The sequence below is a fragment of the Numida meleagris genome, chromosome Z, assembly GCF_002078875.1.
Source record: "Numida meleagris isolate 19003 breed g44 Domestic line chromosome Z, NumMel1.0, whole genome shotgun sequence".
NCBI lineage: Eukaryota > Metazoa > Chordata > Aves > Galliformes > Numididae > Numida > Numida meleagris.
Window position 1 is genome coordinate 33255425 of NC_034438.1, and position 18915 is coordinate 33274339.

General features: G+C 38.8%; 1 protein-coding gene across 5 annotated transcripts in view; it reads left to right on the forward strand.

Moving 5' to 3' along the window:
• The window catches only part of CNTLN (centlein), a 215480-nt gene that overhangs the window by 62182 nt on the left and 134383 nt on the right, over positions 1-18915 (forward strand). For all 5 annotated transcript variants that reach the window (XM_021379766.1, XM_021379767.1, XM_021379769.1 and 2 more), the window contains exon 8: positions 13965-14127. In XM_021379766.1, coding sequence (XP_021235441.1) covers positions 13965-14127 — 163 coding nt within the window. The remainder of the gene's footprint in view (positions 1-13964; positions 14128-18915) is intronic.

Here is an 18915-nt window from a genome sequence, read left to right on the forward strand (position 1 = left end):
GCGAGCCCCAAATCTTCCGATCCGGGTGAGTGCTGTATTTTCCTTCCACCTTTTGTAACGCTGTTTCCATTGCGTTAGTCCTGCTTATCGCTACAAGTTGTCATGCAGGTCATATATATGAACATTCTAGTTTCTAAATGGAGACGTGTTTACAGTAAGGAGTCCGTATTAATTTTTCTGTAAACAACTAGAAATATCATCTTTGATGCCTCTGAGGTACATGATCTTCCAAGTATTTGTTTAAAACTCTACTGGAAAAAGTGGTATCTAGTTATTTTCATATTTAAAAGATATAATGGTTGAGTTCTCAATTTTCAAACAAAGTAAAGAAAGTTAATTAGACATTTTACTGAAAGAAACTGCTGTCAGGTCTCCCTGGAGCCTTTTCCAGGCTGAACAGCCCTAGCTCTCTCAAGCTGTCTTCGTAAGAGTAGTGTTCCATCCCTTGAGTCATTTTTGTGGCCCTCCTCTGGATGCATTTCAACAGATCTGTGTCCCTCCTGTACTGCGGACTCCACATCTGGACTCAGTACTCCAGGTGAGCCCTCACCAGTGGAGAGTAGAGGGGTAAGGTCACCTCCATCGACCTGCTGGCCACGCTTTTCTTGATGCAGCCCAGGATACAGTTCACTTTCTGGGTTGCAAGGGCACATTGCTGACTCATGTCCAGCTTCCCATCCACCCTCAAGTCCTTTTTGGCAGTACTGTGCTCAATCCTTTCATCCCCCAGCTTGTATTGGTACTGGGGGGTTGCCTCAAACCAGGTGCAAGACCATGCACTTGGATTTGCTGAACGTCATGAGATTCTCCTGGGCTTACTTCTGGAGCCTGCCTATGTCCTTCTGGATGGCATCATGTCCCTTGTGCATGTTGACTGCACCCCACTGTGTGGTGTCATTCGCAAATTTGCTGAGTGCACTCGATTCTGCTGTCAGAGTAATTGATGAAGATATTAAAGAGCATTGATCCCAGTACTGAATCCTGATGGGCACCACTCATCACTGATCTCCATCTGGATCTCGAGCCACTGGCCAGCACTCTTTGGATTTGAAACTGTGGCCCGTTCTTTGTCCATCAGACAGTCCAACCATCGAATCCATATATTTCCAATTTGTAGAAAAGGATGTTGTGGGGCAATATGCCAAAGACCTTACTGAAGTCCAGATTGATGGCATCAGTGGCTTTTCCCTTGTCCACTGATACAATTACACCATCATAGAGTCCCACTGTATTGGTCAAGGAGGACTTGCCCTTGGTGAAGCCATGCTCGTTCTCCCATATCACTTCCCTGTCTTCTGTGTGCCTTACCATAGGTTCCATGATCTTTCTCAACACAGAGGTGAAACTGGCGGGTTGATAGTTCTTTGGATAATCTTTTTCATCCTTCTTAAAAATGGGTGTGATGTTGCCTTTTTTCCAGTCACCAGGGTCTTTAGTCAACCAAAGTCAATCCTCCTGTGTGTACATACGTCTTCTGTCCTAGATATTTAACTCATTGTGATATCACTAGTATGTGAATTAAACTTCATATTATATGTGCATATATTTTTTTCAATATCATTGTAATTCAGTATCTGCTAAGTTTTCTTAACCAGTTGTCCTTGGCTACAGGTTCCTTGTTGTCATTTCTATTGTGAAACAATCCTGTTTATGCTAAGTTTCTTATATTTTATAGAATTCGCAGTTTTAGATGCCACCTTCAGTAGTTAGCAATAAAAACTAAGAATTTTAAGTAGTCTGTATTTTTTGTGATTCAAAATACTGAAGTTTCCCCTTCTTTTCCTAAGGTACATAGATAAATTATTTTTCTATTGGCTTTTAGTTACAAAAGGCCAAGTTTTATATAAACAAAATAATGCATATGTAAACACAAGAGTAACTACAGAAAGGGAAGAATCTAAGAGGAAAATCAGTTATGCATTTTCTACTCCTTTGTAGGTCAGGATCTTAGAACAGTGTGGACTTTTTTGACTGAACTGTTTTGTTTTTCCTTTTTTTTAATAATTGATACATTTTACTTTTAAGTAATCCTTGTTTAAAACTTAGTATTTTAAAGGTGTCATACAGAATGTTCAGTTTTATGTTTACACTGGCAGAACTTTCTTTGAAAGATAGTGTGGAAGATACCACATCTGCCTTGTAATCTCAACTTTCCCATCATCCATTTTGAACTTTTGGAGGTGAAAATCTGATTTGCAAATGTTTTTTTCTCATTCTTTCCTTTTGCTCTCTCTGCTCCCAGTCTGCTGTATACTTGCCTTCCTCACCCTTCACAGTTTTTGAGGACAAGCACAGTAAAAAATATAATAATATTAATTACTATATTATTAATACAATATAATATTATTATTCTATCTTACAATACATTTATATGTGATATATTAAATTATATATAATGATAGCATCAAAGTACATATTATGTATATATTAATAATATTATTAATATATTAATATTTAATATATATTAATATATAGAAACAAGCGCTGGTTGAAGAAAAGGAGGAAGCTAAAAAAGCTTTTTTTCTTTTTATTTATTTATTTATTTTAGTTACTTCTTTTATATGTAGTATTGTAGTACAGGCAGATAGAGAAAAGTATTCTTTTAGCTGACACATCTATAACTCCCTAAGGATCTAGGTCAAAACTGATCCAGTGCTGCTCTTCTCATGCAGTGAAAACTTTTTGCTCTGATCTGCATATCTGTCAGTGTGTTAGCAAGAGTTTTTTTCCATTAAACTCTACCTATGTCTGTAGTCACTAAGAAATACTTTATCTAAGTGGCAGTCTTTGTCAGTGAATTTGCAGGGACTGAAATTTTGTGGAAGTACTCCTGTCCACCTCTGGTTCTACAGAATAGCAGATGTGTTTTAAAATCTCATCCAGTAAAAGTCCGTAAGTAAGAGTCTGTAACAGACTTCAGAGGTGTGGAAAATAAATATTTTGAAGACCTGTCAATGGCCAGTTTTTACATAACTCATCTTGCACAGTAGATATCAGCTTTCTTTGTTGGCTTTATTTTGGAAAGCACTCTTGATCTAATTTGGTTTCATTTCTAACTCCTGAAGTAGCTCTGAAAAGCATTTAATTGTTATATTTTTTGTGCTGAAATTCAGTTTCTGCTAGGCTTTCAGTTTTTATATTCTCAAATCAAATCCTGCTGTTTTCTTTGGAAAAATAATTCCAATTTGTGATTTTGTTGTGGTAAATACCAGGATTTGAAACTTTTGTCCTTACTGCTCAACACTCAGTGGTAGTCTGTGTCTCAGGTGGGTTGGAGCTGTGATGGAACTCTGGGCATCGAACTGGAAAGATCTGCTTAAGTCACTGAGACTTGCATGTTGCTGTCACATATATCAGGCAATATTAAACTGTTAGCAGATGGATCAAGCCTTATTGTGAGACAAATTACAATTTCTTGCTGCCATGTTCTTACTGGAAGCATGTTCGGTGAATTTAATCATTCGATCAATTTCTAGCCTGAATCTTTTCCTGACCACTTTACAGTGATTTTCTTCTTTAGTAACCATATCAGTTTTTTTTATTTTTTCTCCCTGTTGCTCATGGTATTTACCTTGTGTTGTAAATTATGAGGCAGTCATATTTCTTCTCAGCCTTTATTTTGCAGCTGTGGGATTTTGAGGTTACTCTTCATTGTGTGCTTTTCATGGTATCTATGCCATTCGCCTGAGAAGCCATAATTTGTAGTACCTGTCACTCTACTGTATTTCAAAATGACAAGTAATGTAATTAGAGATTTCTTGAGTTGTATTCCCTTTGTAATGGAGGTACTCAGAAGCCCAGCGTGTTCACCAAAACTACGATGATGAAAAAGCCAACAACATTACTGGAAGTGGTGTTAACAACATTTACAATAGTTATATACCTTCTGGAGTGACTGTAGCTATTCATTTCATTTACATTTCTAGGAAGCCACATTTTACTCTGAAACTGTTGTTATGTATGGGATATAAATTTTTTATGTGATATTATCCTTAAGGATAGGAGAAAACATTAGTTGATGCTCTTTTCAGATATAAGCACCAGATATATCTTTAGACTAAGGAGTACTATGAATCTGAAGTATTGTTAATGGCAGGGTAAGATGTCAAATCTCTGAGTTCTGCTGCAGTCCAGTTTGCACTGTCTTCATGTAGTGTCAACCTGTTGATTGCAAAAGGCCCCTGCCTCTAAAAGAGCCAGTATATCTGAAGTAGTCTTAATGGTGAGAAGACAAGATGGGTCGTTTGATGATTTCCCATTTTTCTACAAGTAAGCTTGTTTGAGCTACCAAAAGTGCCTCATTTTAAGCTAACACTTGAGTTTTTACACAAAGTTAGCATGCAGATGCCCCCTTTGTCTTTCTTGTCTTTTTTTTTTTTGACATTTCTGCTGTTGTTTCTTTCATCTCTTGGGAAAATCTTATTCTGTACGTTCTTGTAGACATCTAATTTCGGAACCGAGTAATTGTGGTGCATTATTTCTCAGTATGTGGCCTCCATTCATGACTAGATGGCCTGATAAGTCTGAGAATTTTTCATCCTGTGCAATTCTCTGAAATATACACTTTTTTCACTGATTAGGAAAGAAGCTAAGTAATTTTTGTCAGTAAAATCACTAACATAAATGGAAAAATAATCCTATGAAGCAGTAGTTAAGTGTTATTCCAAGTACTCTAAGTAGTAGGCTGTATCTCAGCATCTTCCTCCAGTCCTCTGAAATCATTTCAGATTCCCAAATGAAAGTGTAGTGGGAGACAGCCTCACAGCGGAGTTTACATAAAAGCTGAGAGAGCATTGAGAAAGATTAAATGCAAGTTTAAAAAATAATTTGAAAACAAATTAGAATAACAAGTAAGAGCTAATGATATGACAGTTCTTAGCACTTCACTTTTCTGTGCACTGATATCAGTAGTCATGTCTTCACTGATGGACCCAGCTAATTACACTAAGTCCAAAGTGAACAGTTTGTTTTCCTGGCTCCTCAATTTGTGGTCCTGTTTCCCAGAACTCTCGTACTTCAATACAAGGAGCTATGTATGGGTTAATATGTGTGTAATGCACCTTTTCCTTCACCCATCAAAGCTACCTTCATATCAGTCCAAAGAATTTCTTTATTATAGCAATTTAAACATGATGGGAGACACATTTATAAAAGGAAGCTCAGGGCATGTATGTTCTCAATAAATCTCGTATCTCTGAATTTAAAGGGTTGTTTCACTTCAGTCAAACAAGAGAATCTAGTTTTTTTTTCCACTTATAATCTAGTTTAAAATCATTCCAGTATTTTTAATGGCAGTAGTAGTGTCTAATTAGGTTGTTGTGAGTTAGATTTGAAGTTCTTGTGTTCTATTTATATGACCATTTGCTGTATAGAATTATTTTTTGTGAAACTTTATTTGAAAACAATTTCAGTTCGATTTTATTTATGATTTTACTTAAGGGTAGTGAGATTTTTTTTTTTAGTTAGAATGTTTGTTGGCACCTAGTTGCTGTGATGTTTAGAAGTATTTAAAATATGTGGGAATTCTGAATCAAAGATCAAATGAGCGCCTGTACTTCACTAACATTGTTTAATATGTTCAAATATCATTTGACCATGCTGATTAATTATTTCTTTTTTCTTGTAGACTAAATTATGTAGGTTCCATATTATTTCTTCCTTTCTCATTTTCTTTTTCTTCTCCTATTATTTAATTTTTTTTCCAGAGAACATCAAAAGTGATGTTCAGAAGGAAACATAGATGCAATTATTTCAAAATATTTTGGAATATGTTTAATTATTTTGAATTGTGCATGTTCTTCATAAACATGAAGGATAAGGTTTTAGTATTGATCCTTCCTAGAATTAGTTTTATGAAACTCCTATCAATGTCATGCTTTTTTTGACGATGTTTTATTTTTCCTGTAAGAATTCTTTGATTTTTGTGTTTAGCAGTTTTTAATTTTTAAATAAATTGTTTAGTCTCACCTTTCCTCTGTAGCTAAAAAGTCAGTTAATAAGTTTTTTAGAAGAAGCTTTTTTCTAAGAAAAAGTGGTTTAACTCTGGATCAGCAGCTCAAACTCCTTTTTCCCTGTAAATGATTAGTTTTCTATGTTTGTTTCTGTGAAAAGGAGTTTAGATTTTCCTTCAGTTCTAAAATGCCAATGTGGAAGTAATTAGATAAATATTTGCAATGTTTAAAGCCAAGTCTCCTTAGGTTACTGTAATCTTACTTTTGTGTCTGAAATAAATTATTTTTGCTCTTCTGTTTTGACTTCCAAAAAGACTGTTTTTCATAGCAGGCTCTTCCCTGTGACTTGAAGAGTCCAGCTAACTTTCTGCAAATTCTTGATTTCCCACTGTATATGTCTTGAGATTCTTTTTTTTAATCTCAGTAATATCATTGTTAAATGGATTTAAACGCTACTCTGTGTATCATGGTGTGTTTGTTTGTGGGGAAAAAGGGCCTACAGGTCTTCCAATTTTTCTGCTTAGCTGGGGTAATATTGTGTTTTCAATTTAGTGTTGCTGATGGAGAATTTTTGCCTACATTTGCATTTGTTTGGATTGTACAGTATTCAACATTTTTACTACCTGTACTTATATTTGTGCATGTATATACCACTTGTAGGTGTACATATACACATCTACTTACATACACATCTATAAAGAATATATGTTGTCATTGTATGTGTGAGGTACATATGTGTATATAGGCACATATATTTGTAGTGCCTGTCATGACCTTTGTTAACATCCACTCTGCAATTTTTAATTGTTCAATGCTCATGTAAGAGGATCATTTTAAGTAGCAGTTGATATTCTTAACCTGCTGCAGTAACAGGCAGGTGTCCCTTTTGTGGATTGCTTAGTAGTTTGTTGATTTGAGTAAGCATATTAGTAGATATTTTGGTCAGAAATTCATTTTATCTTGTAACTATTTTTCTGATTATCATGATGCTGATTTTGTATACTGCTAGAGAAGGCTTTCCAGGATAGCATACCAGGATAGTTGAGTTTGAGAATCTCTAATGATTGAGATTCCACAACCTTTCTAGGTTTCAGTGTTTGGCCACTCTTCACAACATAAAAACATTTTTTCATAGGTTTAATTATGTTCTTTATCTTTTTTACCATCTCTGAGAAGAGTCTGTCTGCATCGTCTTTATACCCAGCCATCAGATATTCATAAACATTGGTAATATCCTCCTGAGCCTTTTTTTCCTTTCTACATCTGAATAGCTCCAGTTTTTCTCAGCCTCTCCTTGTAGGATGAATGCTTCAATCTTTTTTTCATCTTTGTGGCCTTTCTTTGGTCTTGCTTCTGTATTTCCTTTTGCATCTCTTACTTGGGAGCCAAGTGTGAATATTGGATCACCTTGCTGAGCCTGCTGGCAGAGCTTTTTTCAGTGCAGTTCAGGATGCTGTTAGCCTTCTTGCACATTGCTGACTCATGGTCTAATTGGTGTCCATCTGGATCCCCAGGGAATTTTCTGACAAGCTACCTTCCAGCCTGTGCTTTGAAGGTGGGCTTATTCCTCCTCTTGGAGAGTACCTTGCACTTCTCATTGTTTACTTCATGAGATTCCTGTTGGCCTATTTGTCCAGTATAACACAGTTGCTCCAAATGGCAGCACAGCTATCTGGTTCAAGAACCATTACTATCTACTTAATGTCATCTGCAAACTTGATGGGGTGCACTCAGTCAATTTTCCAGTCATTAATGAAGATGTTAAATGTTATTTGTCCCAGTCTTGGCACCTGAGATACTCCACTAGTACACAGTACACTTGGAATCCAGTAGTTTGTCCTTGTGTAAATCCATCTTACTGCTCACTTATCTAGTCTGTTGCTCATCAGTCTGTCTGTGAACATTTCACAGGTTACAGCATCAAAAAACTTACTAAATTAGTATAACCATTTTCCACTCATCCACTGAGCCAGTCACCAGAGAAGTCTGTCAGGTCAGTTAAACATAATTTCCCATTTGTAAATACTTGCTGGCTACTCCCAGTGATCTTCTTGTCATTACGTGCACCAGTGCTTCTCGGGAATTGAGGTGAGGCTGAGCACTCTAGTTTTCATGGTCCTTCTTGAAGGTCAGAGTGACATGCTTTCTTGCAGTCCTCAGAAGCCTCCTCCACTGACTCTTCAAAGATAATTGAGTCTCTCTGTGCTCTAATAGGGGCATAGTATGAAGTCCCATTGGCAGTATGTCCCCTTTGTTTAAATACTCCCTAACCTGATCCTCTTCCAATGAAAATAAATCTTCATTGATCTGTTCCTTTTCGTGTCTCACTGCCACTTCAGATTACTGGAAGCAAGCGCTGCCTTTAAAGACAGAGTTGAAGGAAATATTAAGTACTTTGGCCATTTCTATGTTCTTTGCTACCAGAGCTCCTGCTGCTTTCAGCTGTGAGTTGACTTTATCCCTTACCTTCATTTTGCTGTTGATATACTTGCAGAAGACACTTGTTGCCTTTTTAAGTCCCTCATCATGTTCAACTCCACATTTAGGCTTTCCAAACTCCATACCTGCACACTTGGACATTATTTTTAAATTTCTCTTGGTCTCTTTTATATCTTGTGCCCTGGAAAGTCCTTGTTCATCCCTGCAAGCTTCCTGCCACCTCTGTTGGACTTCCAGCTCATTGGAATGGAACGCTGTTGAGCTTTGAGGAGATAATCCTTGAAAACTGACCAAGTTCCTAATCTCCTCTTCAGGCCTGTGTTATACTGGATTCTTCCGAGTAGATCTCTGAAAAATCTCAAGCCTGCTCTTATGAGGGTTGTCACTCCAGCTTTTTACCTTTTTCCTTCCTCTTAGGGTCTTGAACTTCACTGTCTTATGGTTGCTTCAGACAAGGCTGACTGACCTTCGTATCCCTGACCAGCTCTTTCTTTTAAGTTCCAGTTAAGTGTCTCCCCATATCGGCCTGTTAATTACTTGTGGCAAGAAATTATCATCAGTGCCTTCTATAAACCTCCTGGATGACCTGTGCTTTCCTGTGGTGTCCCTACAGCAGGTACTGGAGTCCTTTAAGTGCCCTGTGAAGACCAGGGCCTATGAACATGAATTTTCTTCTGGTTTTCTGAAGAGGGCTTCATTCTCATTCCTGATCCAGCAGGGTCAGGAGGCGGCTACTATGTCAGACACATTGGTCATTCATATTAATCCTAACCAAGAATTCTCACTTGGCTTATGGGCTTATTGCCCATTGCAGAGCTCTGCTCATTCACGCTACTGTTAGGTAATAGGCAACTTGTTGTCATCCCAGCCTGGTAGCATTCCAGTTATGTAAGTTAACTTATTTGCCAGTGTGGTATAAAACAGTTGTAATGTACAATTACAAATTAAATGCATTGGTTGTGTGTTTTTGTGTTTCAAGAATTTTCCAGATTGCAACTGTTTCCATTTGTATAACCTTTTACTCAGACGAAACAAGAATAAACAAACAAAGAAGCAAACAGAAAACACAAGCAAGTTGGGATAGGTGTCTGAAAGAGTAAACTTTAATTCCGGTCTGGTAAAGGAGATCTAGTGGTTGGGGTCTGTTACAGGCCACCTGATCAGGGGGAGCCTGTTGACGAGGCCTTCTTGCTCCAGCTGCAGGAGGTGTCGCACTCGCGGACTCTTGTCCTGATGGGGGATTTCAATCACCTGGATATCTGCTGGGATAGTGGCAAGACGGGCAGCAGACAGTCCAGCAGATTCCTGGAGTCTGTTGAGGATAACTTCCTGGTCCAGGTATTAGATGGACCGACCCGAGGTAAAGCCTTACTGGACCTGGTGCTCACCAACGTGGAAGAGAGCATTAGAGGGGTTAAGATTGGAGGCAGCCTGGGCTGTAGTGATCATGCCCTGGTGGAGTCTGTGATCTGGAGGAATGCAGGCCTGGCAAAGAGTAAAGTCGGGACCCTGAACTTCAGGAGAGTGAACTTCCAGCTGCTCAAGGAACTGCTGGATAGGATCCCCTGGGAAACTGTCCTTAAGGGTGTAGGAACAGAGCAGAGCTGGCAGCTCTTTAAGGACACCCTCCTGAGAGTGCAAGAGCTCTCCATTCCCCAGCAAAAGAAATCGAGCAGAGGAGGCGGACGACTGGCATGGCTGAGCAAGGAACTAGAGCTTAAACTAAGGGAAAAGAGAGAAATGTATGCGAAGTGGAAGCAGGGTTGTGTAGCCTGGGAGGAATATAGGGCTGTTGTCCGCATGTGTAGAGATAGGATCAGGAAAGCCAAGGCGCAGGTAGAGCTAAACTTGGCTAGGGATGTGAAAAATAACAAGAAGGGGCTCTACAGGTTGTCATGGTTTTGTGATTTTCAGTTATTGGTATTCCACATCATAACATCATGTAGTGAATATACCTGGTTCTCAGAAGAGGAGGACTACTACATTTCCCAGGGTACTTTTCTCCTCTGTTACCATTTCCGGACAGAGGGAAAAGATAAAAACTTGCAGATCACGAGACCTCGTCCCTTTTTTCCGCCCATCTCTCGTCCTGGCAGCACCTCGCTCTTCAGCCATCTTATCGTCGGTAGTAGAGTAAGGCCTACCTTGATTTTGGGACATTCTCTCTCTCTGTATTGGATTTATCAGCTAAATTGTAATTATATTGTATTATAGTGTGTTGTTTTGCATTCCGATATCTTATTTAGTAAATTAGTTTGTTTCTCCTCAGATTGTTGCCGCTGTTCTTTGCTCTCAGACCCATCTCCTTACCCTTTTTTCCCTTTTCCCTTTTTCCAGGGCATGGGCCCGTGGGTCCCCCGTCCCCTTCATCACGGAACTGGGCTGAACGCCCGTAAACCGTTGACACAGGTACATAGGCAGGAGGAGGCAGGTCAAGGAGAGCGTTCCCCCTCTGATAAATGAGGATGGAGAAGTGGCTTCCTCGGACATGGAAAAAGCTGAGGTGCTCAGTAAGTGCTTTGCCTCAGTCTTCACTAGTGGTCAGGCTCCCCGTGTCTGCCAGGACCCTGAACCTCGAGGTGTGGGTGAGAGGAGCAGATTCTGTCCCACTGTAACAGTGGAACAAGTTCGAGACCTCCTCATGGAACTGAATGTCTGTAAGTCCATGGGGCTGGATGATATCCAACCTAGGGTTCTGAGAGAGATGGCTGATGTGGTTGCCGAGCCACTCTTCATCATATTTGAAAAATCATGGCTGTCCGGTGAAGTCCCTGGTGACTGGAGAAAGGGAAACATTACTCCCATTTTTAAGAAAGGGAGAAAGGATGACCCGGAGAACTACAGGCCGGTGAGCCTCACCTCTGTGCCTGGGAAGATCATGGAGCAGATCCTCCTAGAAGACATGTTAAGGCACATACATGACAAGGAGGTGATCCGAGACAGCCAGCATGGCTTCACCAAGGGCAGATCTTGCCTGACCAATCTGGTGGCCTTCTAGGATGGAGTGACGGCATCGGTGGATGGGAGGAGGGCGATGGATGTCGTCTACCTGGACTTCTCCAAAGCCTTTGACAGGGTCCCTCATCACATCCTTCTCTCTAAATTGGAGAGGTATGGATTTGAAGGATGGACTGTTCGGTGGGTTAAGAACTGGTTGGCTGGTCGCAGCCACAGGGTTGTGATAAATGGTTCTATGTCAGGGTGGAGGCCGGTCACGAGTGGTGTCCCCCAAGGCTCAGTCCTGGGACCGGTGCTCTTCAATGTCTCTATCAGTGACATAGACGATGGAATCGAGTGCACCCTCAGCAAGTTTGCAGATGACGCCAAGCTGAGCGGTGCAGTCGATACATTGGAAGGAAGGGAAGCCATCCAGAGGGACCTGGACAGGCTGGAGAAATGGGCCCGTGAGAACCCGATGAGGTTCAACAAGGCCAAATGCAAGGTGCTGCACCTGGGCTGGGGCAATCCCAGGTATTTATACAACCTGGGGGAAGAAGTCCTTGAGAGCAGCCCTGCAGAGAGGGACGTGGGGGTCCTGGTGGATGAGAAGCTGAACATGAGCCAGCAGTGTGCGCTGGCAGCAGCCCGGAAGGCCAACTATGTTCTGGGCTGCATTGCAAGAGTGGCTCTTGTGAGGCCCCATCTGGAGTACTGCATCCAGGCCTGGACCCAGCACAAGAAGGACGTGGAGCTCTTGGAAAGAGTTGACAGGAGGGCCACCAAGATGATCAGGGGGCTGGAGCACGTCTCCTATGAGGAAAGGTTGAGGAAACTGGGCTTGTTTAGCTTGGAGAAGAGAAGGCTCCGGGGAGATCTCATTGTGGCCTTCCAGTACTTGAAGGGAGCGTATAAACAGGAGGGGGATCGATTTTTTGTGAGGGTAGATAGCGATAGGACAAGGGGGAATGGTTTTAAGCTGAGACAGGGGAGATTTAGGTTAGACATCAGGAGGAAGTTTTTCACACAGAGGGTGGTGACGCACTGGAACAGGTTGCCCAGGGAGGTTGCATTCAAGGCCAGGCTGGATGTGGCTCTGGGCAGCCTGGTCTAGTGGTTGGCAGCTGTGCATTTAGCAGGGGGGTTGAGACTCGATGATCCTTGAGGTCCTTTTCAACCCAGGCCATTCTATGATTTTATGATTCTGTGAATTTGATTCTTTGTAATGTGGAGTAAGGGACCTGTGAGTTAGTTACCTGCTATGTAAAAATCCTTGACTTCAATGCAAGCAAACTAGCTGTGCTCTAACTGTGCTGCAGTCCTTGCAGTTGGAGTTCACCAAGAAAAGTCTTTGAGGGTATTAGGACAAAACTTGGTTGGAGGGATAAATTTACAAATTTATCTTTTTACATTTGCAAATATTCCAAGTTTTTAATTACGTTTTATAGTCTATAGTTTCACTAGAACACAATTACTACTAATACGTTTATAGAGATTTAATTGTTATGTGGGTTGCTCTGAAAGTAATGTCTTCTATTTATTTCTATTGTAAAGAGAACAAAGATCACAACAGTACTGTTTCATAAAGCAAATTCTCAGCTACAAAGGAAGATTTTTCCACGTAGTCACCACCATAACAACATTAGCTATGCATTTTTGCCAACAATGAAAAAATGTCTGCATGCTGTGCTCCTAGAAATCTTCATGGCTGTCTGGAACGTGGCTAGACTTTCTATGTCTGTTGCCACTGCTGAAACTCATCACCCACCTCCTCACTGTGTTCACACCCACTAGAAATGTCTCTAGAAATGTTCAGCAAGTGTTGATGAATATCAGTGGCTGCCATTTTATCTGCATGGAGGAATTCAGTTCCACACCTTTGCTTCATATGTGCTTCCATATCAGATGCCATTCTGTCAGACTGCCCCTCTGCTGCCATTTGTCACACAGCAACAACATATAAAGGAATATTGGTGGGAAGGTTCAACCTCTACTGCATTACAACCAACATCTGTCTCTGATGACAAGGGCCAACATAATAAAACAGGAGGCGATACTTTCAGAACAGACCGAGTATATCATGTTATGCAATACACACCAAACTTTCTTATGGTTTTTGTGGTTTTCCGTAACCACAGACAAAATGAATTTGTCAGATGATGTATTTCACATGTCCAAGATGCCGATGCATTTCAGAAAAGAGAATTACAGTACACATATGCAAATTAAGAAAAGTTTTTATCTTTATTTCCTGTCAGTTTTAGTTAAAAGAAAACTTTACTGTCCATGTGTTTTACAAATATTTTACATTTTGACACTTAACAGCTAATGAGTTAACTTAATATTGACTAGGAAGTGTTGATGCAGTAATGAAAATCTATTTATTTCAGAGTAGTTAGAGCCTTAGAAGGAAATTGAAAGACATTCCATTTTGAAAATTAACTGTTTTGTAGATATTTTACAAAAGTATGTGATAAATATTTTATCTGCAACTTTTATGGTTTATAAGACAATTGGCAGAAAAATAAATGAAAATAAGGAGCTTGTTATCTACAATAAAAGTATTTGAACTCAGTTATTTAACAGGGATCATTGTTGTCTTTTTCTTAATTTCTCTTTATTGCTTGCTTTGCACAGGAAGGAGTTACAGGAGCTGCAGAATCTTTACAAACAAAACGTTGCACATACGGCACAGCAGGCTCAACTGATACAGCAGCTTCAGACTCTTAATACTGACACACAGAAAGTACTGAAGGAACAAGAAGATGTGCACACAACAGAAACAATATCATATCAAAAAGTATGTTTTATGATCACAAGATTCATATTACTATCCATCTGTACAATACGAATAGTACAGTTTGGAATCAAAATATTGTGTAGTGGTGTGTCCTTTGGAACTTACTTGTTACCAAAATATGGTTGTCAGATTAACAGGGTGTCTTGGCTTAATTACATTCCAGCAGCTGTGGTCTCTTCTTTATATTGAATTAATGGTTTACTTATGTCTGGACAAGCATAGAAGAAGTGAGAAGCATGTCAACTTCTCTATATAACTTTTTGGTTATCTAGATTTTTTTTTATCTTCTTCCTCTTCTGGAAGTTTCAACTAGGGCTTTAAAACAGTCTCGAGTTAAATTTAGTCTGCATAATAGCTGTTTTGCCAGTATAGCTTATTTCAGTCGGGGAAAAAGAGTTTATCCTTTCTGATGAAAAATATTTTGCTAGTGTAAGTTACTTTTGTTTGGAAAATTGATAGGTAGTACTGGCACAGCTATAGGCCAAACCTCTTCTAACCTAGGCTTAGATCAAAATTCATGGCTGCTTCAGAAGGCTGGTTCACAGTTCTTAGTCTGTCTTTGCAGAACTTAAGGCTTCTGCTTACTTAGTGATAGAAGAAGAGCAAGAATACCGTAGTACTGAAGACAAGCCAATGACTTCAACTCACAGATAACCCTAAAATTTATTGTTTTAGAGTTGCTGAATTCATTTTTTTTTCCCAACATAGAGGAATAAGAGGAGTAAAGTTTGCATCGTAAGCCAGCAAAAGACAACCCAAGTATTCTGACAGATGACTGTTGTGGAACTGATGGATAAACTGTCTTTTTGCAAGTCTCAAAATTTTCCATATGCCTGGAAAAAGCCTGTTCTTTTTTTTTTTTTTTTTAAATAAAACTATGCCACAATAAAGTAAGCTCCTTAAATCAGAGTATAATAGATCTTATAATTTGTTTGTCAAATTGAGTCACGAGAACTCTGGGGGGAGCAAAGAAGGAGTTTTTCCTTCACCATGACATCCTGTTCTATACTTGTGACTAGTAAACTGTATAAAATATCAAACTATACTTTCTTCAAAGGAACATGCAATTCCCAAGTTGTAAGATCTTCTGAAGTCACAAGAGGCATTTGGAAAACTCAACACCTATAAAAATGATACAAATGCCTGTTTTTTCACTGAATGAGAAAGGGAAACAGTTGCGGACAAATGTGTGTTCTGTTTGTTTTCTCTGCGTTATTAATATGCTGGCTGCAACAGCTAGATAAGGATGTGTTAGCTACTCCATGGAAAATATTCCTTTGTGAATGTCTAACTGCTCCAAATGGCATTAAGCCTATCAGCAGGTGCATCCTATGATATATTGTCCCTTACAGCAAGATCAATGACCTCTCTGTTAATGGTCAGATAGGCAGTATATGCTATAGCTGAGACAGTGTGGTTGGCTGACATACTCCAAGTTCATTGTAACAGTCTGCCATTGAGGAACAACTGCTCTTTGCACTGATATTGATGTGTAGTATGAAGCAATAGACTGAGTAAAGAAAATATCTTTCTGTTTAACTGAGGTCAAGGTCATGAACTTGCACTGGATTATGTATAAATCCACTGAGGACTACAGTTATCTTCTGAGTCAAGATATAGTGGGCAACATATACATGTGAAGATCTGTAATCTGTTTTATCAAGTTACATTGACTTGACGTACAGCTACCTTTTCCTGTTTGTTTGGTTTTTTTTAGTACAGACTTTAAGGGTGCCATGTTCTATGATAACTCTTCTATGTTACAGCATGTGTGGAAACAAATTCATATCTATTTCATATTGCTATAGTTCTCATTCTCAAGGATAGGGAATATTTTTCTAAAGTGCATAGCATCTGTTTTAGTGGTCCCACATACTCGGGGGACTTCATTCCTGTTCTGGATTTAATGAGACTCAATAGATTTGTCCTCACCGACAATTTCAAGGTGGAGATACTTCAATCAATACTAAGGATAATAAGACAAGAAGAGATTCTGAACTCTTTAGCTTGCTTATCACAGTTTTCTGGAATTTACAATTTAGGGCCTTTGTTTGTATAATGCAGTACTTTCTCTTGATCTGATGTGGCCTTAAGGTTCTTTGTTAATTGTGCTGATTAAAAATCTCTTAGTGGAAAACCCTTTTAGTGAGATGGAAACGTCGTTATTTTTCATTAAATAGGAAATAATAATTAATGTACTAAAACTTAGCTCCTTAAACTACAAATAGAGAATATTGTGGTTTTGGGACAGTGGATATATGTAATGAGGAAAAGCATTGCTGAATAGTTAGATTTTTCATGCAATTAGAAAACATTAAGATTTTTCAGTTGTGAGGCATCACAAACATTTGCATCAAGTGCACCAGAAGGTAGATTGAGGATAGCATCAGATGCATTTTCAGCTGCTGTACTTAATTTTGTGCCTGCAGTTGACTTTGCTGGTCCTTTTCATGGTGTTAGTCTGTGGAAATAGTTTGGTTTCCTTTAAGTCTAAGAAACTGTAATCAGAATGTCAAGTGACTGGCGTTGTTAGCTTAAGGTTAAATTTCACCACTAACGGTCTTTTTCCGGACTGCAAGAACATTTAAGCGTAATTAAAAATCACATGTATGTACTTATTTTTATGCAAGTAGCATTGATTCCCCAAAATAAAAACTAAAGCCAACAACATATATAAATATTAGTAATAACAGTCTATTCCGCAAGTTGAAACAAAATACATTTGTTCTCTCACAAATAAGAGGATAAGAGGTGAGAGAAACTAACTGTCAAGTCAAGTGTACTAAAGTGCACATCGGTAATAAGTGAATTATTGTCCTGGTAGTTGACTTTGTAGGTGAAAGCTTTGAGGAATTCAGGTCTTCATTAATGATTATATCGCATTTTAGTTCAGTCTAAGACACTGTTTTCTGTTGTTGTTTGTTAATTAGGTTATTCCATTTATTTATTCTATACCAAACTTTACTACTATTGTTCCCATACTATCAAGTGGATTTTGTGATAAGATACTTTTAACTTGTGATCAGGTTAAAAATGAAGAAATTCTGTATGGGCTATAGATCTGTCGTGATTATGCTGGTCTGCACTCACTTCCTTCTTACTATTCGAAAAATCCTGCGTTGAGAGTACACAAAGAGACATATAAAGAAAAATCTTAAAATTAAACTTAAGTATTTATGTAGTACCTACTTCGATTTAGAATTATAAGATTTTAATATTTCTCAATTTTATTACTGATCAGATTGGTCCCACCATGGAGGTTTTTAAACTGTACTGTTTGCAGTATGAATTATTAACACTTTCCTGCATTAACCAATTTGGTGTTCTTCACAACCTTGCTGAATGTTCACTCCAGTCTACGCAGAGAAGATAACTTACGTTTCTGAGAGTGAAGTCTTATGATACGGAATATACTTTTTGTCAGCTCAGGTCAGTTGCCCTGGCTGTATTTTCTCCCTTCCTTTTGCCCTCCACAGCCTACTGGCCTTTAGGGGCTGGTTGAGAGGTACTGCAGAGCCAGCCTTGATGCTGTGCCAGCACTGCTTATCAGCAGCCAAAATACTGGTGCGAAATTGACAGCACTGGATGGGCCTCTGTGGAGAAAGTGAGTTCTGTCCCAGGCAGACCTAGTACAATCCCAGGAATGCTCTATGTGTAGTCTGGAGTGCCTCTTCAGTTTCGTCCCAGCAGTTTTCTGTCCTTATTCTTCTGGAATTCTCCTAGAGTAGTGTGATCTTGTGACATTACTTTCTGTGATAGTACTATAGCAGTTTCCCTAATAGTTTTACTGTGTCTTAATTTAGACTTTTTTTCCCACTTATTTCTTAACTACATGTCCGGTATTACTATAGGTTAGCATTTATTTGCTCAGGTCTCTGCAGTGATGCGCAGTTTTTGAAGGGGTGAACACTCTGATGAGCATTTAATGTAAGATAATATTTTGCTTATTTTATATGTATATTGTTTTATTGTTTTATTTGTTTTATCATTTTATACAATGTTACTGTTGCATTTTAATGAGTGATTGTATTGTAGTGTTTTAGATCCTCACAGATATACTTTTGAAAGAAATCTCTTAGCTGTCCTCACTTTCTGTACTTTAGTTGATGTCATAGAAAAATCGATGAGTGCGTTAACTAAAGTCTTCTTGGATTAAACAGAACTGGAAAATGTGTCCCAGCTGTTAATTGCCTTCAGTACACAGGACTGGTCTAAACCTAGATAAAAAAAAATCCTGCACACTTCTGTAATAATGAGTGTTTGTCATTTCTGGCAACTGTTTCACAATTTTTTTTCCATTTGCACTATGATTGTGGCTAATATAGTGTCTGGTAGGTAACATGGACGAATTATCTAGTTTTATTAGCTTTTATTGGTATTCCTCAGCCTTCTTTGGCCTGGCCTAACTTGCTATCACGCATATTTAATTTGTGTCAGTTCTTTACCTAACCTCATCATTGTCAGACGTTTAATATTTATATCAGTTGTGGACATGCTTTAGAGTCATATCTTTTTGATATCCTTGAATTTCTCGCTTTAGTCTGGCACTTTTAGCTGATTAGCTGACACTAAGTACACCCATTGTTGTAATGAAGTATTTTCTTTTCCTTCAAATATGTTGCAAAAACTGTTTCTGGCAAAATCAGTCAAATTAGTTAAGGGAATACTTTGTTTTTTTTTTTTTTTTTTTTTTTTGTAATTCAGACGAGTTACTCTTCTTTCCTGACTGATAAATTAAAGCTCTTCTGTTATTCGGGCTGAATTTATTACAGCGTACAGGTTTTAGGT